The sequence below is a fragment of the Sinohyriopsis cumingii genome, chromosome 10, assembly GCF_028554795.1.
Source record: "Sinohyriopsis cumingii isolate HCF-2022 chromosome 10, ASM2855479v2, whole genome shotgun sequence".
Lineage (NCBI taxonomy): Eukaryota > Metazoa > Mollusca > Bivalvia > Unionida > Unionidae > Sinohyriopsis > Sinohyriopsis cumingii.
Window position 1 is genome coordinate 95,544,366 of NC_142970.1, and position 24,696 is coordinate 95,569,061.

The window sequence follows — 24,696 nt, forward strand, 5'->3', positions numbered from 1 at the left end:
CTACCCCTACATACACATCTAACCTGTTTTTACTGCCCCTACATACACATCTAACCTGTTTTTACTACCCCTACATACACATCTAACCTGTTTTTACTGTCCCTACATACACATCTAACCTGTTTTAATTGTACCAACACTCAAATCTAACCTGTTTTAACAGCACCTACATGCACACCTAAACTTTAAATTACATCTATAAATGCCTAACTGCACCTAAACACACATCTAACCCATTGAAATAATAATGCACCTAAACACACAACTAACCTGTTTAAATAATAAATGCACCTAAACACACATCTAACCCATTGAAATAATAATGCACCTAAACACACATCTAACCTGTTTAAATAATAAATACACCTGAACACACAAATCACTTTTATTAGCACAGATTACTATGAATCAAATTTTTAGCATCAATGGTGTTATAGTACCACAAACTCTGAATCTGGACTTATGGTGGCATGACTAGGACTTGTGTCCAATAGTTTCAACATGGACTTATGGTGGCATGACTACGTCTTGTATCCCATAGTTTAAATCTGGACTTATGGTGGTGTGACTAGGACTTGTGTCCCATAGTTTTAATCTGGACTTATGGTGGCATGACTAGAACTTGTGTCCCATAGTTTTAATCTGGACTTATGGTGGCATGACTAGAACTTGTGTCCCATAGTTTTAATCTGGACTTATGGTGGCATGACTATGTCTTGTGTCCCATAGTTTTAATCTGGATTTATGGTGGCATGACTACGTCTTGTGTCCCATAGTTTAAATCTGGGCTTATGGTGGTGTGACTAGGACTTGTGTCCTACTGTTCTAATAATTACAAGAACAGTTCTACAAAGAATAAAATAAAGTCAATAAAAGGGCCACCTGAAACTGGTCAAGAGGCTATCTTATACTATATCAGCATCATTGATACAAAATTCAAAGTGCCATGGTTTTGTTTATTTTAAAAAAACTGATAAAATTCTTTGATAAATTTTTGTATTTTTAGTAATGGTTGATGACAGCCTTCCCTTCACAACATCTAAACACTGTTCATGCCAGGATACTTCAGTCAAATTTGGTTGATTTCTGCTAGCAGTTTTTGAAAAGTTGTTTAAAGTTTTATTTTATTTTAAAGCTTAGAAACAGCAGCTATATTTGATTATCAATCGTCATCTATGGTACAAATATCAAAGGCCTTCACATCAAGATGCTATCTGCCAAGCTTTTAAGAAAATGGCCTAGTGGTTTGGGGTGAAAAAAGTGGAAATTGAGCAAGTGGTGACTGATATAATGTATGGCAATATCATTAAAAAAATCTGGCCATAAAGTCCAGTAATTTAAAAATTACACTTTAAAATCATCAGCAATTTATGACATGCCATGAACTGGCCTCAAAGGCTGTGCCAAAATTCCATCCTAAACAGTTAATTGTTATGGTAAAAAAATAAAATAAAGCTACAAACATAAACTTTTCTCTATTTATTTATGAGGCATCTAAAATATTCAGCCAGTGCAAATAAGTAAATACTAATTTAAATATACTTTGATAGACAGTTCTTATACTTTCTTATGGAATGATCTTTACCTAGATATTGCTATTTAAACACTGTATTTAATGCCAGAAGATGCATATCAACCTGCAACCTTTTATACATTTGGAACTACTCAGACTCTTAACAAAATAAAAATACCCATTTTTCAAATGGCTAAATACTCCAACATTTCACCAGCAGGCATCCTTGAAACAAGCTGTACTATTCAAATTCTTGTACTTTCTATTACTGAAATCAGCATGTTTTTTCTAACAAAAACCGTATTAACTTTTATAAAACTGAAAATAACACTTAATCAAATAATCTAATTTAACCTCTATCTATCATACCAGAATAAATAATGAAATGTACTAGAAAGAAAAAAATTCTCTCATTACTAAGGTAAGTTCACCCTACAAATTTTGTGACGTAAACCAGGATAGATATTTCTCCTAGGGATTGGGTGCCAGCAGTGGGATTTACAGTAATATCTATGGTTAGAAAAAGTGTCATGGGGCACCTAAGTCCTATACCTGATGATATAGATGAAGCATATCCTGTGTCATTATGTCGAGATTTAGAACCATAAGTACCACTTCCACTCCGAGACCTAAATGTCGTACTAGACGCATCAGGTGAAACAGGAGACATAAGAGATTTTCTGAGATCAATATTTGTTCGACCCTTTGCTGGAAATGAAAATAAAGTAAAATGTATTGTTAGTATTCACCATTCTACTATGTCTGCATCAATGTCTTATTTTAGCAAAAGAGCTCTGACTTAATTTTTTGTGTGAAACTATTCAAGGTAATATATTATTCCAGTCTTCATACTGTCAGTGTAAAAAAAATTATGCTAAGAAAACCGCATCCTAGCCACATACTGCATTCAGAATGAAATTCATTCCACCCCAACAACCAGATACCATGTCCCATAAACCATTTTTGAGAAGAAAAGAAAGTAATTTAGAACACTGTTACAACTTAGAAGAAATCTATCATTTGGACCATGCCTATCTGATCCCTACTAAAAACCTGGCATACTGTATGTTTGGGGGGATGCTTTGTTATGTTTTATTTTGTTTGCTAGCAATGAGTGTGCCCCAGAGATTCTGACCAGATCAACATCATCAATGTAATAAATTCCAGTAGATTCGATAAACATCAAGACTACTTTACATCATATTCAGTTAGCATTGAGTAACTTCTTGACTTGGACTGATAGGATAGTTCATGGGTACAAATGCGGAATGAAATTAGTCTGACATCAAGACTTACTGATACAAATGCATCAACACCAAACATTGTGTCAACTGAAGTTTTGTATTTACATAATTTCAGTCCTATAAATTTCTCTAAAACTTCAACAATGAATTATTTTATATTCATAAATATTTAATGTTAATAGATAATGATACATGTATATGTTTATGTGTTTACATTTGAAAGAAGCAACAATTTAATTAGCAAAAGCTTGAAGCACATTAAAACTACCAAATATATTATATTCCCTGCTCATATTTAAAAATACCAATTACATGATATACCCTGCTCATATTTAAAAATACCAATTATATGCTATTCCCTTGCTCATATTTAAAAATAACAATTAGATGCTATTCCCTGCTCATATTTAAAAATACCAATTAGATGCTATTCCCTGCTCATATTTAAAAATACCAATTAGATGCTATTCCCTGCTCATATTTAAAAATACCAATTAGATGCTATTCCCTGCTCATATTTAAAAATACCAATTAGATGCTAATCCCTGCTCATATTTAAAAATACCAATTATATGCTATTCCCTTGCTCATATTCAAAATACCAATTAGATGCTATTCCCTGCTCATATTTAAAAATACCAATTAGATGCTATTCCCTGCTCATATTTAAAAATACCAATTAGATGCTAATCCCTGCTCATATTTAAAAATACCAATTATATGCTATTCCCTTGCTCATATTCAAAATACCAATTAGATGCTATTCCCTGCTCATATTTAAAAATACCAATTAGCTGCTATTCCCTGCTCATATTTAAAAATACCAATTAAATGCTATTCCCTGCTCATATATAAGACAAGCCACAGCCTTTAACAGTTAGATTAATTTTTTCATTCCTTTATTTCCTGCATATAATCCCATCAGATACACAGGCAAAACCTAAATGATATGCATCATATTTAGTCTACAAAAATAAATGACTTTACACTGAATACCAACAAGCATGAGTCTCTCAAAGGGACAAATGTTTTCCTGACCTAATAAATTTCCTGGAATTTTTGACAAGACCTTTTCTTCATTTTAACTGCCGAGTGTTGAAACAATCTCTGATATTTCTGAGCAATAACATTATTTTCAACTTAGCTGCTGTGGCAGCCATATTGAATATATGATTGGCACTTTTCATATGGGACTAACTAGAGTCTGTGGTGAAAACACCATGTAACAGTCCATTCAAGTTGTGTGCTCCCCTTTCCTCGAATAGTGTTCAAATTTGAACAACTTAATTTTGATTGGATGTCATGGATTGCCACAGCATCCAATGAAATTTACAGACCTGAAACACAGAAATAACTGCTTGATATGCCAAGGTGTAGATAGGGTATCACATCAGACCTTTGGCTAGCGAAGATATTTTACTTTACTTAGGGCCAAAATGTTATAAAAAGTCTTCAGGTGACAACACCATGTCAATATGACAATGACATTCTGTTCAAGAACATTTGTGATAACAAGATTTTCAAGAAGGCTGCCATGGCAGCCATACTGGATAACTGTTCTGCCAAATTTAATTAAAACAAACAAGACATCATATCATAAAGTCTTTTAGTAATAACCCTTATGCTTATATGGCAATGAATTTGGAAGGAATAGAAATAATGATAACCAAGCTGGTTACTGTGTCAGTCATACTTGTGTCCAAGCAGCACTATCTTCGATAGCAAGATTTTCATGGTGGCTCACATGATGGCCATATTGAACAACAGATCTGCACCAAATTCATTTAGGCAAACTGGACATCATCAGTCTTTTAGTGAGAAAGCCCAAGTTGATAAGACCATCTGCTAAGAAGGAGAACCAATAACAACATTTTCAAGATGGTTGCTCTGTTGACCATGACTGAGCAGTTCTATTTCCATTTAGGACCAATCAGACATCTCAAAAAGTCTTCTGGTGAAAACACAATGTAAATGCCTTTTTGTTCAAGAAGTAATAGTAATACGATTTTCAGGATGACTGCTGTGGTAACCAAACTGGATGTCAGATTGGCACCATACTCAGCTTATACAAGCTAGGCATCAGAAGAAGTCTTTTAGTGAAAACCCCAGGTTAATATGTCCATCCGTTTAGGAGAAATAGTGAAACAAAATTTTCAAGATGGCTTCTGTGGTGACCATATTGGTCGTCCAAGCAGCAACATTAAGATCAACTATACCATAAGGTGAATGTGTGTTTGAAGTTTTACAGCAATCTTCAAATTAGTTTATGAGGAGTATTAATAGCAAGCTTGTTCTAATAGATGGATGGAAAAAAGATTGATGACAGATATCCCATAAACTATAAACAAAAAATACAACACTGGGCATGTTTTCATGAACTTAATTTCATGTTTTCTGCAAACATTTCAAAAGGCAAAACTTATTAACAGAATATAATGGAAGTTTGTCTTTGCAATAATTTGAAAGTGGCTGTGAATTCTACCTGCATACTTACTGTTAAAACAGCAAAGCACTTACTGCAAGATATACAGTATTATTATTGATGCCCTGATTTTAACTTATCTAGGAGTATTCTGTAAGAGAACTGGCACAATAAAAATAGCTTACAATTTGTATCTGATATAACTATCTCCATGTAAGTTCTAAATTACTCAAATTTCTTCTCATTAGTATTAAATCATGATTCTACCTGTCATCAAGAAAAGTATAAATACAAATGTTGCAATATTTTGAGACAATTGTTAAAGTTCAGTTTCATGTTCTAGTAAAAAGATTCGACATATTCTTTTTAAATTCACATGCCAGGTTACTTTTAGTGATGGTATACACAAAAGAATTAGAGAGTCTGGAGCATATTTTTTACTCTTTTGCTCAAAATACTGCATTAGAAACCACACCATTTTCAAGAACGATTCCTAGCCAACCATAATCAATAAAGTAGCAAAGGGTTCAGAATTTTTTAATCCACTATTGGAAAGTACTGGTAACAAGAGTCCTTAAAAATATACTGGTAACAAGAGTCCTTAAAAAAGTACTGGTAACAAGAGTCCTTAAAAATGTACTGAAGCTTCTTCAGCAATGCCTTTTCTGATTTTACCGAAATGCAGGCTTACAACTTTAAGCTAATTCATATTTTACATCAGTCACACGAGACTTTTTATCACTGTTAAATTTTGTTAAATAATTAACAATGTTAAATAATTCAGATATATTATTTCAAATAAGATCACATTTTTTTAAAATATGTAAATATTGAGCATTATGAAGTTCATCACACGATGAATCAATAAATAAAACAATTTATTTAATCTTAAGAATTTGAATAAAACACTTAAACCCGTTGCTACCTTAAAAATTAAACTACACATACACACATGATATCTTAAAATGTATGAAATAATGATGAATAAATTCCATCGCAACTTACTATATTCATAAGCATTAAAGCTTATTTTTCTATCATGTCTAGATCCTGAAATATTAAGTACTGTTGTTTAATTCTTATAACGAATGCACACTCAAACCATATCATAAATACTCGATGATAAGGAAAGTTCAAATGCAAACTGCAGACCTAGATGTGCCATCACACAATATGCTGGCAGATTTGGGTCTACACGTTTTATTAGAAGTAATCAGAAGAACAAACAACACAGACCCTGATCTACCAGTGCATTAAGCAAAGGCAGACCAGGAATGAGGTTGTTTGCAGTGGGACTTACAAATGCTACACATTTTATATGTATTATACATTACGTCAATTACGATGAAAATAGCAATGAAACTGACATTAATACAATGTATCAATCTACATTAATATAATTTATCAATAACATTACACATAGAATGCTTGATATAAGAAAGCTTTTGTGGTCAATGTACCTTGTTTATTCTGTGCAAATGGATGTCAGAATGTGTACAAAAAGCATGAACTTAGCAAGCTCTGAGGCAATTGTGGAAGTTAAATGCACAAATGCACTGATATGTGTAGCTGCTCTTTACCTTCTGACATAGAAAGACACATTTCATGTACTGTATAGTGGGCAATTTTTATAGCAGGTGTTTATTTGTGATCATCAGTTGCATACAAAAACAGAACATACTTGAAAATGTCATTAATCATTAGATGTGTGTTTGTAAAATTCACATGAATCCACTGGAGTCTGGCCCAGCAAAAGAATCTTTGTCAAAAAAAGAAGATAGAATAAAAATAGGAAAAACTGGAAATATTGCTATAAATGCCTGAAGATCTAATCAGGTCATTAACATATGCATTACAAAAATGCTTGCCAAATTTAATTTGTTGTGTGCTATTGAAATCTTTTTGACAATATTCTCAAGATAGATGGATCGGCAAGACAAAAAAAACATGCCCTTGCTAGTGACAAACAATAAAAAGTGATAAATAATCAAGAATAAAAAATTAAGTTTGTGAGACAGCAAATTAAATACTATGAAAAACCTGCAACATTGAAAGTGTGACATTTTTGCATTGTGAAAATAACCAACTATACAGTGTCTCCTTGCCAAATGTGCTACAATATGTATTACACATACAATTAAAGGCATATAAATATGTACATGTACATAAACTTCTAAAGAAATATAAAACAAATCGTCAACATTAATCCAGGAACAGAATTGTACATTAAAATCACAATTCAAATAAACTGCATTATCTAAATGATTGAAGCATTTAATGTACATGCACTTATCTTCTTATAATGAACGAAAGAAATGATTCAGAATGACTGTATCTGGCAACACACAAACACAAATCAATCACAGCACAGTGACTTTCTTCAGGTTTCAAATGTGCAAATTAAAAATTACCTTTATCTGCAATTTTCTCAGCTGTAAAATTATGGAAATATGACTATCAAAAAATATCTAAAATCAATCAAAAATACAACACTTTTGCTATTAGAAGGTGCTTAACAGAAGAAAGTATAAAAAAAATTTAAAACTACTTTTAACTAAAAAATAATTAAAATCTATTCATGCAAAACATCAAATTGTAAATAATGGAACATAGTGCAAAATAAAGTTCTGTCTTTATATCAAGATAAACGATGAAGCTTAGCACACAAAATTGTTTGATTAAAATTTACCTCGACATGGATCACTAGTTTCTAAAAATTCTGTGAGTGTAATCCATCCTCCTCCGACCCGTACCATTACAGTGCTATTAAGGAAACGCACCAGTCTAATACTCTGCTTCTCTCCAAACTGTCAAGAGGTCAGAACAAAGAATCATCATACAAATGTACATTAAATGTGACTCTTTTAAAACATCAAAATGAGCCAAATAGTATCATTTTATCATGATGTAACTGGTTTCTGCTATTGGAAGGGTATAAGAAAAAATTCTGAGTTCATTTCATTTTGATTCAATATGTTAAGCAAATTTTTAAAAAATTTTAGACGATAAAACTTGAATTTATGCATGGAATTAGAAAGCGAATGAACTTTAATGAAAAGCAATATGTACACTCTATGCTTAAATTTAAGATATCTGAATACTGCAAATATTTTAAGAATGCATCTGAGTGAGGGTAGAGGGTGGAACTGTGATGTGAAGTCATTTTTGCTACACATCAGAAAAATGTGCCCTCAGAGATTTGAATTGGCAAAAAAATATGTAATATGTTACATTTAGGATGTTCGAAAATACAAATCATTTCTGTAATAATCTTACTCTATATTTTCCCTCATCTATCATCTCTGCCTTGAAGGGATGGCGACATTTACATGTAGAAAGTTCTTTATCTATTTCATCATGAACTAGCTCTGCATCTGTTAAGCTCCTCTTGCCACTTTTTATCCTGTCTTTTTGCTGCAAGACAAATGTTACTATAAAGCATCATGGCATGTTACAACAATCAGGATAAAAATCAATTATCCACACCAAGCAAGTGACCAATTCCACACTGACACAAGCAGATACAACACACACACACACACACACACACGTACGTGTACACACATACAATGCCAAAATAAAAATTTGCAAATGAACATTTAAAAAAAAGAAAATCTATTATCATGACCAACAAAGAAATCAAAGTTTTAGTAAATGATATTTCTCTGAGAATACTTTCCAGATCACGTTAATATCTGGAAAAAAGCTACCTACCTAATCCAGCCACCCACCCCCCACCCCTTCACAAAAATTAGTCTTTTCCATCAATATATTATTACCACCAAGGGAAGAAATTCTTACTTATTATCTACCCATTGCCACCACTAGGTGGCACCAGTTGTAAGCTTTGCTGGCATCAACCAGGATAACTGCATTAATTGGGAGACTGGGAAAGTGATCAAGTAATTATTCTCGGGGAAAATATCATTCCTAAAAAGTTTGCTTTCTCTGCCTTCTCTTTTGAATACATTGTTTGATCACATTAACATTTGGATCACATGTCATAGATGGAGAAAATGCTAAGCATCCTGCCTCTAAGCCTGAACAACTTTCACAGGAATAATGGCTGGATTCACCATTTGAAAAATAACCCATTTCTAACCTGAAAGAAACACAACTTGAAGGTCATGTGATCCATAATTTCTATACATCACTCAGAAGAAAACTCTTTTTGCCAATAAATTTTCTTGGTAAATTCAGTGAAAGTGCTAAACTGCTCATGAGGATGTTCTGCTGACATCAGCTGAGCTTTCAAGGTTTTTGGACAGCACTCACAAGATTCAATTCTTATTTCTGTCATCTCAGAGATAAAAACCTCAGGTTGATTGTACATGCCAGCCAACAGCATCTATTTTGTCTCAGATCAAATTTTTTTGTTCAAATGTGAGGTTCATAGAGAGCAATCTAAAATTACGAGCTTAAATCTTCATCAGGTCACTCGGTTCTCTCTATTCTTCAAAGTACATGGAGTAAATTGCCGTCTTTAGCCATGATAATAGGGCTTGAGGAAGTATCTTTTCTTTCCTATCCTTCATCATAAGCATTCAATGCTTTCGAGTTCTCCAACTTTTCTCTGTGCACTTCAGGTAATGCTTCGCTGCCTATACTGATGCATCTATTGAAGATAGGGTACATTCGACCCAATAATGGCAACCTATTCTTAGTTTCAAAGCCTGGCTGCATCATTTGGACCTTGAAACTATCTGATCTGAACTGGAGATAGTTCAGGTTTTTTGAAAGGGCATGTAACTCGTTCACCCTGCATGTCTTGCTTACATGATTGTTATTTCAGCATGGTTCTGGCTAAAGCCTCAAAATTATCTGTATTTAGCCATGTCAAAACCCATGATCAGTTCTAATCAGGAAACAAGGTGAGGGATTTTGGCTTATTCCAATCAGGAAACAAGGTGAGGGATTTTGGCTTATTCCAATCAGGAAACAAGGTGAGGGATTTTGGCTTATTCAAATCTGGAAACAAGGTGAGGGATTTTGGCTTATTCCAATCAGGAAACAAGGTGAGGGATTTTGACTTATTCCAATCAGGAAACAAGGTGAGGGATTTTGGCTTATTAAAATCAGGAAACAAGGTGAGGGATTTTGACTTATTCCAATCAGGAAACAAGGTGAGGGATTTTGGCTTAATCCAATCAGGAAACAAGGTGAGGGATTTTGGCTTATTCCAATCAGGAAACAAGGTGAGGGATTTTGGCTTATTAAAATCAGGAAACAAGGTGAGGGATTTTGGCTTATTAAAATCAGGAAACAAGGTGAGGGATTTTGGATTATTCCAATCAGGAAACAAGGTGAGGGATTTTGGCTTATTCCAATCAGGAAACAAGGTGAGGGATTTTGGCTTATTAAAATCAGGAAACAAGGTGAGGGATTTTGGATTATTCCAATCAGGAAACAAGGTGAGGGATTTTGGCTTATTCCAATCTAGAAACAAGGTGAGGGATTTTGGCTTATTCCAATCAGGAAACAAGGTGAGGGATTTTGGCTTATTCCAATCTAGAAACAAGGTGAGGGATTTTGGCTTATTCAAATCTGGAAACAAGGTGAGGGATTTTGGCTTATTAAAATCTAGAAACAAGGTGAGGGATTTTGGCTTATTCCAATCTAGAAACAAGGTGAGGGATTTTGGCTTATTCCAATCTAGAAACAATGTGAGGGATTTTGGCTTATTCCAATCTAGAAACAAGGTGAGGGATTTTGGCTTATTCCAATCTAGAAACAAGGTGAGGGATTTTGGCTTATTCCAATCAGGAAACAAGGTGAGGGATTTTGGCTTATTCCAATCTAGAAACAAGGTGAGGGATTTTGGCTTATTCCAATCAGAAATGGGTAGCAGGTCTTTATCATGACCAATATCTTCACAGCCATGTTGCCTGAAAATGTCTGATATCATGGAACAATATCCTTTGATAGAGAAAAAAATCAGCCAGCTGCAAGACAGACATTCAAAGGGATAATGTTGTTGACTTTGTAGAAGACCCAGAACATTCCTCCATAAGCCTTTAAACCTGCAGGATTCTCTCCACAATCGAAGGTTAAAATTCCTTTATTCACAGAGCTCTCTTTACAGCAGGCGGGCTTGAAGGACAAAATAGTACAAACAGGGATAAAATAGCTTTGACTGGCAGTTTGAGCAGGTTTTTCCTCACTATTTTATTTTTTTTCCGTTGGTATAACTATTACTAGATCTACTAGTAATTGATCTAGGACTGGGGGGGGGGGGAACAAGACCCCAAACCCCATGTAACTGATTGATAATACATTCACATCCCAGGATCAAGAAATGAGGAGATAAAGGTGGGCAGTTAGTGATTCCATTTTGTTGTTCGAAGGTCGTTCACAGGACACACCCAAAGTGTACAAATCCAATTAAAGACATTGGTGAAGGGACCACATGGGTATGATAGATCTGGCCACTTTTTGACAACAAGACCAGGACATGAAGCCAGCCAGGAAAGTGTCTGATCTGCACAGTAATGCTGAGCTGGTAGCACAAACATCCAAACCCAAATGTTTAAGTAAAGTGATCTGGCTTCCTCCTGTTTTAGTTGGTAGGCCACTACCACAAAGTTGTCCATTATGACAAGGACAACTTTCACAAATGTATTGATTTACTCTTTCATTTACAGAGGGTTTATATGAAAATGTAATTCCTCTAGAATCCACTTGCCACTGACCATGATAAAACAAGGCAACATGTGTGCACCCCAACAATAATCACTTGCATACATACATACTTTAGCTTCCATTTTAAGGAATGTTCCAGAGGAATTCATTCCATGAGATCACAGTCACTGTGCCACAGATGCATGAATAGTACCTCAGCTGTGATCCTGACTTTCAGATTGTGACAAGCAGACTGTGCTACTGGGCCACTAGATCCATCTGCAATGGGTGTATAAAAGGACAGCCCAGCAGACTGCTACTAGGCCACCAGATCCATCTGCAATGGGTGTATGAAAGGACGGCCAAGCAGACTGCTACTGGGCCACCAGATCCATCTGCAATGGGTGTATGAAAGGACGGCCAAGCAGACTGCTACTGGGACACTAGATCCATCTGCAATGGGTGTATGAAAGGACGGCCCAGCAGACTGCTACTGGGCCACCAGATCCATCTGCAATGGGCATATGAAACGACAGCCAAGAAGACTCTACTAGGCCACCAGATCCATCTGCAATGGGTGTATGAAAGGACGGCCAAGAAGACTGTACTACCGAGCCACCAGATCCATCTGCAATGGGTGTATGAAAGGACGGCCAAGCAGACTGTGCTCCCAGGCCACCAGATCCATCTGCAATGTGTGTATGAAAGGATGGCCAAACAGAATCAGATTCCCAAAGGAAATCAACTCTTTGACCCTGATAATCTGCACCATACAAATGCAAGGCTGATGAATGAGGCTGAGATTAGTAAGAAACTCCATGCCCAGGTGAACAAAATATTGGGATGGGTTGTTATGACTTACAAGTCACTAAAAAGCCCAGGTAACCTGAAAGGGACAGACGTTTGTTCCGGCCATTCACCCGAATTGAACTGAACAGGTGTTTTGGAGGATGTCACCCTGATTGCAAATTGGACCCTTTTGATGGAAAGCTAGATCAGTCATACTATTTCCATCCTGAACTTCAGCACAACAATGCATTTACTGTAACATTGATCTTCATGATCAACCCTAGTTTTCAATCGGCTTTTGGGACTAAATAAGTCTGGAATAACATCCCATATAGTTTGATTTCCAAACAATCTCCAGCACCCATATGTCAAGTAATTACCAGATTGCCTCCCTCATAATTTCAGCTTTCTCCAAATCTGATAGCATGTACATAATGAAAGTGGAGAGGGCCAGATAAATAAAATCCAAAGTCATCTGAAGAAAAAAAAATTGTATTCACTAAGCAATCAGCAGAATTAATTTGATTTCAAGGCCTTTGGAAATGGAGTTTGGCATCAAACAGTAAACTGTCGGTGGGGTGATTGGAATGGCAAGTCAATGGCAGCTGTTGCCTATCCCTGTCATTAAACGGACTCCTAAACTGAAGAAGGACCTTTTGCAACCTGAAATTTGACTGAGGCTGAAACTTGAGGTTGCTAGGCAGTATTTGGCTTCTTATCCCTTTGCCAATGATCATCTCCCCATTGAGATTGAGACTGATTCAGTCGCAACATCTTTTTCAAGGGCATGGCTAGTGGGTTGGATGCAACCTCCTAACATTCCCTACCCCAATACCAAACAGTAACAGTGATATGATTGTTACATAGAGGACCAAGGGATGATGCAGCCTGAGTGATAAGCAAAACACAAGCATCTTGTCTCTACAGTGTACCAAGGGATGATGCAGTCATAGTGATGAGCAAAACACAAACATCTTGTCTCTACAGTGCACCAAGGGATGATGCAGCCATAGTGATGAGCAAAACCAAGCATCTTGTCTCTACAGCGCACCAAGGGATGATGCAGCCTGAGTGATGAGCAAAACCAAGCATCTTGTCTCTACAGCGCACCAAGGGATGATGCAGCCATAGTGATGAGCAAAACCATGCATCTTGTCTCTACAGTGCACCAAGGGATGATGCAGCCTGAGTGATGAGCAAAACACAAGCATCTTGTCTCTACAGAGCACCAAGGGATGATGCAGCCATAGTGATGAGCAAAACCAAGCATTTTGTCTCTACAGTGCACCAAGGGATGATGCAGCCTGAGTGATGAGCAAAACACAAGCATCTTGTCTCTACAGCACACCAAGGGATGATGCAGCCATAGTGATGAGCAAAACACAAGCATCTTGTCTCAAAGTTATCAGAGGCCATCGGTACATTAGCCATAGAATTGTGTGCAATCCTACTATTGGCTTTGGTGTTCCTATTTAACCAGCCTAAAAATGACTAGTGCTGCTAGGTCAAACATTGCGGATGTCATCTTTTCAGGAAGGATAGATTTGAGATGTGAAGGAGTTAAATTTACTAATGTTAATGTGACTGGAGAATGTATTTAAAGAAGAAATGCTAAAAACCTGGTTGCATGATAGCAGCCAAATTTTTCATTCCCCCTTTCTGATTACTGGTTCAGGAACAATTAGTTACTTAGTTAATAGGACTTACATGTCTGCTTGGTTTCATAGCCTCCCCAAAATCTTGATAGTCAATAAATTCCCTATGATCTTTGTCAAACATATCAAACACTGCATTCAGCTCTGTTCTGTTAGTTGGGAACCCTGAAAAGATAGGTAGAAAGAAACCTTTTATTTTTGTTAGATGTTTACATTGTGGAATTGGCAGCAACAACGAAAACCTGTGAGAAATAGTGTCAGTTTGGATTGCAGTCTACGTTATTGGTTTTAATTAGTAAATACTAATGGCTTTAATAGTTGCAAAGTTATTTCACAAGTAGATGTTTTGAACACTGACCAAGGATCCACTGTTTTGATGTGTACATATTCCAAAGAGACTTTTGACTGTTAAGTGATCACATGACCTATGCAGCAAATATAGCAGCTGCATATTGAAATCAAAAATTGAGTAACAGCTGTAAAATCCAAACAATTAACTTGCAGAAAATTTCTGCAAACAAATCCTATTTAGATAGGAAAATGTATATTTTTGATATACCATTTTAATTTTACTTCTGGAAGTAATTTTACTCTTCAGTCTGTATAGCAATTAAAACATACCGATTCTAGCTGATTCTCTTAACAAAGAGAAATGTTTTTCAAGAACAATGACACTAAGCAAGACTTACTTGACTGCAACATTCCTTCAACAAATTCATCACGAGACAGATATCCATCACCGTCTTTGTCCTGACGCCTAAAGAAATCTGTGATCCTCATTTTCTTTACCTGGATCCATTTTAGATACCTTGCCTTCCACAACTCAAAGTCAAAGTTCTTAAAGCTTTCCAACTAAAAAAAAAAAAGTTGAACGCACTTTTAGAATTTTTTCTTTCAATCAATAAAATAAGAATAATTGATCATGACTTGTATCTTATTTCAGAGAAATATATTTTCCATCATTTTTCATATAAATAATTAATTTTCAACAAAAGAAAAAAAAATTGTCTCAATTCTTGCTCAACTGAAAAGGAATAGTGTATTGATTTTAAAAACGAAGTGTCACAGTTTGCAGGATTCATAAAGTCATGAAGCTGGAAAACTAACTAAATTACACAAATGCTATACCAGGTGAAGGTTATTCACAGTTAATTATTAAACTTTATGAATGCATTAATCTTGTAAAATAAGAATTTCAGTTGTTATAATTACAAATAAATTTTATAAAATTAATTTTAAAAAATCTCAATAAATACTAAAAGAACTATAGTTTAAGCAATGGTTAACAAATACTGTCAAAGCACACTTGAAAGGTGCAGGAATACAAAAGTAGTTCTCTCCGGTATTATGAACTTCAAGCGTTTTGCAAGATAATATAATTTAACAAAGGCTAGGTAAATATCTGTAATTATATCTTGCTCTTTACAGGTTTTGGAAATGATTATGTGCATATTACTGCCTATATAACATTTAATCTGCAAGGCAATTTTGGATGAGACAATAATAAAAAAAAACTAACAACAATTACCAGCTCATTTTCTTTGGGGGGGGGGGCACATTTTTAAGAAAGAGTCGGGAAAGGTGCATTTACTAAACAGAACATTTCAGTATGTTCTAATGCATCTTGCAAAGTCACCCTAAAGTTTCAAACAGAGATAAGATGGAGAAAAAAAAAAGAGGATAAGATGCAAATTATCAGTGTACATAAAAATCAACTGTTACCTCCATTAATGTATCTAAGGCATCTTCTAAGTTCTTTTTCCTATCTACAGACATTCTCCATACTGCCCTCCATCTATTTTGAAGAGCTATTACCCTAGGATTGAATTCTATCTCATTTAATCGAGAATTGCTGGAAAAAATAATACATAATTAAGGATAGAAATATTGTGAAAATTACAAAGTGGCATAAAAATATTTGAAATAGTTATTCAACTATGTAAGAATTTGGCACAATGTGACAAAAGCAAATATTTTTCTTGTCTTCTGTATAAAAACTGGAAAGAAATATATATCTTAATTTTGTAAGTCTTTAATCCAAAGAGAAGAACCCTCACTGGCAAATCAATCTTGACCTCTGACAATGACCGGTAGACTGCTTCCAATTTTCGGTGACCCTGGTGAAGCTCGATTCAACGTTAAAGTATATTCTACCAACCCCAAAAGTCTACAGTTTTCAGCACTCCAAATACCTTATCCAAATTTATTAGCCATAGAGCAATCTACCCTACTGTTTTAGATGCCATTTCCAATTCTAATTCATCAAAACCAGATAATGTGAATTGACGAATGGTAGAACACTGGTTTTTTTTTTTGTTAAAGTAATTAGCAAGTATAAATAACAACAAAATTAATTTTTTAAGAATACATAGATTTGACAGAATTGTCAACAGAAAAGATCTGCCTCAACCTCAGAATAGAACTAAAGTTCACAATTCAAGTTTTCTCAACCATCTCTATATATACTGCCTGGTCTCTAATTTTGTTTTCTTATGATGATTTGCTTATATTGAGATCTATGTCTGTATTTATAGTAGTTCAAATAACAGTAATTTACAGACAAATGTCATTTTTCTATACTGCTTTCAATGTCTGCATTTTTTTAATGGTTGTACCATCAGCCAATGTTGATTGCACAGGTAAAGTATCAGACAAGTCACTGTTATATATGGCAACAGCATTATACTTACGGCCATAAACCACATTTGCCACACGTAAAACCTGCAGTCTCTCAATAAAAAAGGAACTGTATGAGCTGTTCTAGCACAAAGTGTGGTTATAAACTTGCAACAGAACTATGTTGATATCATTTTTGCATTATGATTATGACAGTCACCAGACAACAACCAGTTTACATCTTTCACTAGCAAATACTATTTTTTGTTGCATATGTTACTAATTTGGAGCACTGGTTTTGTCAAATATATCTAAAATCCTATAATGGACAAATGGAGAGAAAATGTATTGTGACACCTATATTTTGCTATCTGCTAACATCAACAGTAATGAAATTATTGTTGCTAAATGTATGCAAGTGTAAGTAACCAAAATTGTTGACAAATAATAAAATTGTCAGTGATTAATTTGCAAAGAATTAAATTTGTTTGCAACATAAGTGACCCACCAAAGTTAATTGAGAAACTGACACAAAACTTGACCAGCCTGGACAAGGGAAGTACTACATAACCACGCCATTTTTAAAGTGGACAACATCGTTAACATTTACATTATTGTAATTTGACAGGGTTCAAAATGTTTACCTGCCAAACTGTCTTCCTGATGACCCTTTGGCTTCAGTTGTGGCCATCTTTGTTAACCGTTCAACATCAGCATTTTTACTGGTTATTTCTTCATGAAGTTCCTGTAAAGTTTAGATACAAAATCCACATTATAACTTACTGGAAAACCCAAAACACAAAAAAGAGATCTGTAAGTTTAAAAGCCAAGTTTAAAAATTAGCTGTATTAAGATATAAAGGAGTTAGTTCCATCTGTTAAGAATGAACTGTTAAGTGGAGCTTATTTACCTAACCATATCAAACAAGGAGTAACACCATATCTTGGGAACAAACTGTTTAAGTGGAACTTGGTTACCTAATCATATCAAACAAGGAGTAACACCATATCTTGGGAATGAACTGTTAAGTGGAGCTTATTTATATATCAAACAAGGAGTAACACCATATCTTAGGAATGAACTGTTAAGTGGAGCTTATTTATATATCAAACAAGGAGTAACACCATATCTTAGGAATGAACTGTTTAAGTGCAGCCCAGTTACCTAACCATATCAAGCAAGGTGCGAATAATAAAACACAGTTGATCTTGCTGTTTTCCAAACAGCAGGTAATATGATTCCTTCAACAGCCAAACTGATATTGATAGGTGGTCAGTCCAGTGTTGTGCTAAGGTTAAGAATGATGGGAAAGAAAATACATAAACCTTTTATAGTGAGGACCTACACCTTTTAAACTGAGGACCCATACATTTAATAGTGAGGACCTGCACCTTAAATAGTGAGGTCACCACTTTCAGAACTAAAACATCATACTATGGAAATGTAGTCAAGAATTTGGTTATCTGAAGAAGAAAAAAAAAACTTTCTCTTGAAGCAATTTAGATTGGCCCAAACTGTGATATGAACAGATTCAATTCTTTGTTTTGTAAATTAAAAATTCCCCCTGAGCCAATTATAACTATAATTACAAAACAATGGGTGTAAAGTTCATTAGAGTTAATTATGCATTCTGATGTAGTCTTTAAAAACTTACATTATGTTCTTTGACAAGTGTCTCGACAACATTTAGATCTTCGGGAATGGGGTCTTTCTCTTTTGTAGAAAGAAGCACCTGTGCATCTGTCAACCATGATAACAACTCCTCCACTAATGCTGCATTACCCTGAATATTGCGCAAACCTTCCTGTAACCTTTGACCCCGTGTCTTGGCTCTATGTAATAACTGAAAAATAAAGTAAAATACTTAAATTAGTCAAGCATCAATCATGTAATTTCAAAGTATTTCCCCCACTTTAAATTCTTGAGCTAGAAAAACTATATTTCCTGTAAATATGACTGTTTGGCTAATAGTTTTTGGGGATATTATTACAAATGTGTAAAAGACATTTAAAAAAAACTAAGAACATAAATTCAGTTGATCCAAATATTGCAAAGATTGCTCACAACTATATTAACGCAATTAGGTATGAGCACTATACAGAAACCACTGAAAAAAACCGGCCATCCTTTTGCAATTAAGCTTACATAAATCAACTTGTTTATTTCTGACAGGTATAAGCATTACATTTAGTTTATTTTTATGTCATAATTTTAGCCACACAAATGCTTAATTAGCCACACAAATGCTTAATTATTTGTTTCTCAGCAAAAAATTAAAAGAACCAGATGATATATGGTTTCAAAGCAAAGACATCTCTCCCTCCCATTCATGACAACCAATGACATTCTCTGACACTGGTCCTTGTCAGAAGGAAAAGAAAACTCTAGAAAGGTGCCTTTAAAGAAAGTTATATATTAGAAGAAAGAATGTAATATAGTCATAAATCAAAAAGGTGAGATCGCAACGGTTAATGTCATGAACTTATAATATGAAATATATATTTCCACTATCCTTGGACCACAGCAGACCTCATTTTGCTTTATATTTTGCAAATTTCCTAGGTCTCTGGTCAACATTTTGTGCAAAGAATTTTGATGTTCATTCCTGAAAATCCAATCCTCTGCACATGTGGACTTGCTCCAGCATATCTTGAAACCATTTTGACAAATTCTGTGATCTTTACATATTGATATAATGAGGGAAGGGACACAAAGTAGATAGGTTTGGTTTGGTCTTCACTGGAATGGCAACACAATTGGGATATAGCAAATGCAGTCAAATGCCTTGCCCACGGACACACCATAGTAACTGACACAGGCTGATGTCATAGTGGATTCAAACCTGCACCATGTATTTACAATTCCAGCTTGCTTAGCATGAAGCCACCATCATCACTCCTCACAAAGAAGAACTACCATCAGAATATGTCTTCGGGGACCTGACTGGTCGAGTGGTCGAAAGTGCTCTCCGTTATGGATCACTGCCATCTCACCTCTGTCTGCGTGGGTTCGACTCTTGGATTCAGCCTATGTGGGTACGTGAGAAACCTTGCCAGTAGCTTCTCATGGGTTGGTGGTTCTTTCTGGGGTCTTCCCCAGGTTCTTCCTCCACCATTATTACTGGCTGTTATGTACAGCCTATTATGTGCTGAAAAATGGCATTAAACCCTACAACGATGACAACAAGAATATGTCTTCCTCCAGGTGACTGTGAAGTCACAAAGTTTATGACGAAGTCACATGCAAGGTCTCATTAAAAATGAGAGAAGATGCAAAAATAGCTCTTTTTCTGGTCTGGTTCAATAGGTCTCTTTTTCTGGTCTGGTTCAATAGTTGTTGTGTTTTTTTTTATATATATCCTGCTTATGAGTAAATGTGATGTACAGGCTGACTGACATATAACAAAACCAATATGCCTGCCTTCCAAGTGGAGGGAAAAAGGAAGACAAGCTGGGAATAAATTATGAGATGCTGTCCAGTGCGATTCTTTATCTATTTTGGTCCTGTGCAAAAAAGGCACTGTAAAGGATAATCTTAATCATTTTCTTCCCCACCCCCCCCACCCCCGTGAAATCTAAATTCTAAGGTGAATGGCACTGATGACTTTATGAAAAATTAAATGTCCCTGGCAAAAACTAACCAGTTAAGAACTACAACCCTGCATTCAGGCTACAATGAAAACCTACCTGATCCCAGCGAGTCTGTGTTATAGTTAGATAGTATTTGACAAATCGTATTGCATTAGGGTGGCAGTTCAGCAATATTTCCTCGGCAAGGTTCTTAATTTTATCAACACAGTCTTGGTGGTTTCTAAGTTCCTCTTGGAATTTCTGGAAGAGACACACAGTTCAATAGACCATGCATTTAAGATTCTATAAGAAGTATTTTGTTTTTAAATCTAAATACTCACTAAATAATACATTCCAATTTAAGAAAAAACTTAACTTAGTGGGAAATTTAAAAGCAAAGTTCAAAATGGTCAAGTGGGTATATCCTTGTTTTCAGACAAAAATACTTCAGTATAATAATAATAATAACAACAATAAACATTGACAACATGACATCTAACTTCCTTTCAACAGATAAGAAAAAGGTCTGTTTTAGTTGCCAAAGGAACAAAAATTCCAATTCAAATCAGCTCCATCTTTACAACATCATGGGTAACTTTTTACAACGTATTATGGGTATGACTGGTGTTAAGGTCCCATCTGCATTTATTATAATACTGAACTAGTGAAAAGAGTAACAATGTAATAGTGGTACCATCAAGTTTTATGGAAAATTGACCACAGGAACTTACAAAAATGGCCACTTTGTACTGAAATGTATTTGCCATATTTGTAGTAAATTACAAATATAACTGAAATTGAAATTCATGGAAGACTCAATGAAATAGCAAGATCATAAACAGAATTCAACTCCCATGACATTTATCTAATGATTTTTGAGATAAATACAGTTGTCTAGAAAAAACATTAAAATTAGCCACATAGAGTCTAATGTAATTGAAAACTAAAATAACCAGGTTTGTTCACAGCATATTTTTTATGCAATTATCTTCTCATAGCCATCTTGCTTTAAGTTATGACATTTCATGGACATATGACTTCACTGAGCTTACTCACCTCATGTTTTTCTATAAGCTGTATAATGGTCACTTCATCCTCTGGTAGAGATTTGAATTTAAGTTCTGCCTCTGCTTGGGGAAGGAACTCTCGCATCACTTGTACCACTTCCTGAAATTCTTCAGCCTGGAGGTACAAAAAGGACACATCTAATGCAATAGTATTTACCATAAAGAAATGTATTCTATGGAAAGATCTGAAGTTGTTTAACATGGGTCCAGATGAGATCATACCTTTATAAAATTCAAATCATCATCAAAGACATTATTTTGAAAAATTCAAACAAAAATCAATGGTTCTTTTGCCATGTTCACTGTAAACAACATTCCATGTTTCCATATAAGAACTGACAAGACTTAACCCATAAAAAGTACATAATGGACTATGATACAATATATTCACGCCAAGTTCTAACCGAATATGTTGAATGGTTCTTGATGTAGATAAGTGAAAAGTTTGTGCTAAAACCACTTTTCTTCTTTTAGTTTTAGTAACCATAACACTTAATCTCAAAATCAAAAGGCCTCTTCCGTAAGCCATCCACGATGAGAATGAACTAATGTCACTGAAACAATTTTCTTCCAGTTATACCCCAAGTACAAACCATCCACAAAGTCTTGTGTACTGCAGATGATGGAGAATGCAAATTATTGAGCAGAAACCATTTATTTTCAGTCACAATGAGATTAATCTGTGAGCATTTTGCCCCAAAATTTGGATCAGAATCTTCTTTATTCAAAGTGCAAGACATTATAAACCCTGGTAAATGCTAATAGTGGACAAAAGTTACAAAGCAGAAATAAAACTGGTTATAGATAAACATCATACTATAATAGGTTCCACCTTATGATGGTGTACAGAAGGTTAAAATAACACAAACTACTATTGGTTCATCAAATCCAGTGCTCACAATGTCATACAAGTACATTGTTCTAATTTCCAAATGTAGTGTTGCTTGATATTTCTTTCAATCAACTTTTAAACTGAATATTAGATTGCCAGCAATAATGAAGTGTATAGCTTACATATTTTTTAATTGAATCCTTCTTATATCCTAAAGGTTTATTAAATTAAAAAAATTAATAATTATGAAAGAGAGACAGAGAAAGTGTAAGGTTTTGAACATCAACAAAATACTCCACGTACAAGTGATATAGATTCTTTAAGTTTTCCCTCCCGGATATCACTGAGATGGTTGATCCGATCCCATATGGTGTTAAGCTCTTCAAGCTGGGAGGTAGGAAGGTTTCCAGAAGCTTTCATAGCAGCCACTGTCTGCTCTCGTGCTGCCAACTCCTGCTGCAAAGTCTGGAACATGAAAAGAACACTGGATTTGATTTCAAACAAACTTTATGGATGAAATTGTGTATCACTCTGTAGTTAACTCAAGTCGTAACTATACATGATGAACAGAATAAACCCAGACCTATCAGCTCATGTATCCATGCTGTAAGTATATAGTCATTCCATTCCAATCACCCAGAGCTCACTGAGTTACCATCTCCAATTCCCATGAAATTTTTTCCAAATGAAAATCTATGTAAATGATCACTGCATTGAAAATTAATTTCAGTAACAACTTCCAATTACTTATGAAGTTATGGCCAGTTAAAGTGGGGAGTGGTAGCATAGTTTTTTCACTTGCAAATTCATTTCAGCTTACAAAGAAGGGTTTTCAATTGCAAGTAACTTTTTAAATAGATAGAAATCATTCTGAAATTTACTACACTACATATTTGTGACCTGGAGAATTTAAATCAGAGCTCAGATTTTCAGCATCTCACATATCTATAGAGACGTACATCCCTAAAGTTGGCTTCTTGTTCATCATGGATTTTTTTTCTTAACTGGTCATCGATCATAAACACTAAAATGATTATACTTGAAACTATGCCTACAGTCGATTATAACAAATTAATCTTGTCTCAATCAAGTTCACTGTTAATCTGGACCTGGTCTCAAACTTGAAAAAAATTACAAAATGTGAAAATTGTGTCCTCATAACTGAGGGGTATGAAATAAAATAAAAAAATTATGCAACCAAGATATGCATATTCACTGCATTGTCCTTATTTTGTATTAAAAAAATAAAAAAAATTTGCAATTCAAAGCATTCCTTTTTAAGTTATGCTATCAAATACACACAAAAACAATATGTCTTTAGTTATAATTGTGTAAGCAAACGGGAATGTTTTTAATTTTAATTGTATAAGTCAATAGGAATATGTTTTTAATTTTAATTGTGTAAGCAAACAGGAATATGTTTTTAATTTTAATTGTGTAAGTCAACAGGAATATGTTTTTAATTTTAATTGTGTAAGTCAACAGGAATATGTTTTTAATTTTAATTGTGTAAGCAAACAGGAATATGTTTTTAATTTTAATTGTGTAAGTCAACAGGAATATGTTTTTAATTTTAATTGTGTAAGTCAACAGGAATATGTTTTTAATTTTAATTGTGTAAGCAAACAGGAATGTGTTTTTAATTTTAATTGTGTAAGCAAACAGGAATATGTTTTTAATTTTATGTGTGTAAGTCAACAGGAATATGTTTTTAATTTTAATTGTGTAAGCAAACAGGAATATGTTTTTAATTTTAATTATGTAAGCAAACAGGAATGTGTTTTTAATTTTAATTGTGTAAGGAAACAGGAATATGTTTTTAATTTTAATTTTGTAAGCAAACAGGAATATGTTTTTAATTTTAATTGTGTAAGTCAACCGGAATATGTTTTTAATTTTAATTGTGTAAGTCAACCGGAATATGTTTTTAATTTTAATTGTGTAAACAAACAGGAATATGTTTTTAATTTTAATTGTGTAAGCAAACAGGAATATGTTTTTAATTTTATGTGTGTAAGTCAACAGGAATATGTTTTTAATTTTAATTGTGTAAGCAAACAGGAATATGTTTTTAATTTTAATTATGTAAGTCAACAGCAAGATCTGTTGACAGACTATATTAAGCTTCTCTTACAACTCAGTTGCTGGATAGTGATTCTCCATGAAATGGAGGAAACAAAACCATGTGGGGGAGAAAACCAACTTTGGAGGACAGTTATTTTATATTGCTGCTGTAATATAACAAAAAAGGACACATACCAGCAGCATAACATCACCATCATGGTTCCATGTCAGATTCTGTGATATGGGGTTATAATGGGGACAAAGGTATGATGTTATGTACCAATATTTTACATGATTTCTATTTTTT

At 34.5% G+C, this 24,696-nt stretch overlaps 1 protein-coding gene across 5 annotated transcripts in view; it reads right to left on the reverse strand.

Annotated features, from left to right (window-relative positions):
* Positions 1-24,696, reverse strand: part of LOC149790609 (microtubule-actin cross-linking factor 1, isoforms 6/7-like) — a 376,630-nt gene that overhangs the window by 15,071 nt on the left and 336,863 nt on the right. Inside the window, exons 39-50 of one of the 5 annotated variants that reach the window (XM_089972713.1) lie at positions 22,629-22,790; positions 21,483-21,608; positions 20,544-20,687; positions 18,512-18,700; positions 17,502-17,602; positions 15,964-16,093; positions 14,931-15,093; positions 14,294-14,406; positions 8,456-8,593; positions 7,869-7,986; positions 7,591-7,611; positions 2,066-2,221 (exon numbers count right to left, since the gene is read on the reverse strand). In XM_089972713.1, coding sequence (XP_089828839.1) covers positions 2,066-2,221; positions 7,591-7,611; positions 7,869-7,986; positions 8,456-8,593; positions 14,294-14,406; positions 14,931-15,093; positions 15,964-16,093; positions 17,502-17,602; positions 18,512-18,700; positions 20,544-20,687; positions 21,483-21,608; positions 22,629-22,790 — 1,561 coding nt within the window. Of the gene's footprint in view, positions 1-2,065; positions 2,222-6,184; positions 6,230-7,590; positions 7,612-7,868; positions 7,987-8,455; positions 8,594-14,293; positions 14,407-14,930; positions 15,094-15,963; positions 16,094-17,501; positions 17,603-18,511; positions 18,701-20,543; positions 20,688-21,482; positions 21,609-22,628; positions 22,791-24,696 lie in introns of all 5 variants that reach the window. The other 4 variants (XM_089972715.1, XM_089972716.1, XM_089972717.1 and 1 more) reach the window with 4 other exon arrangements.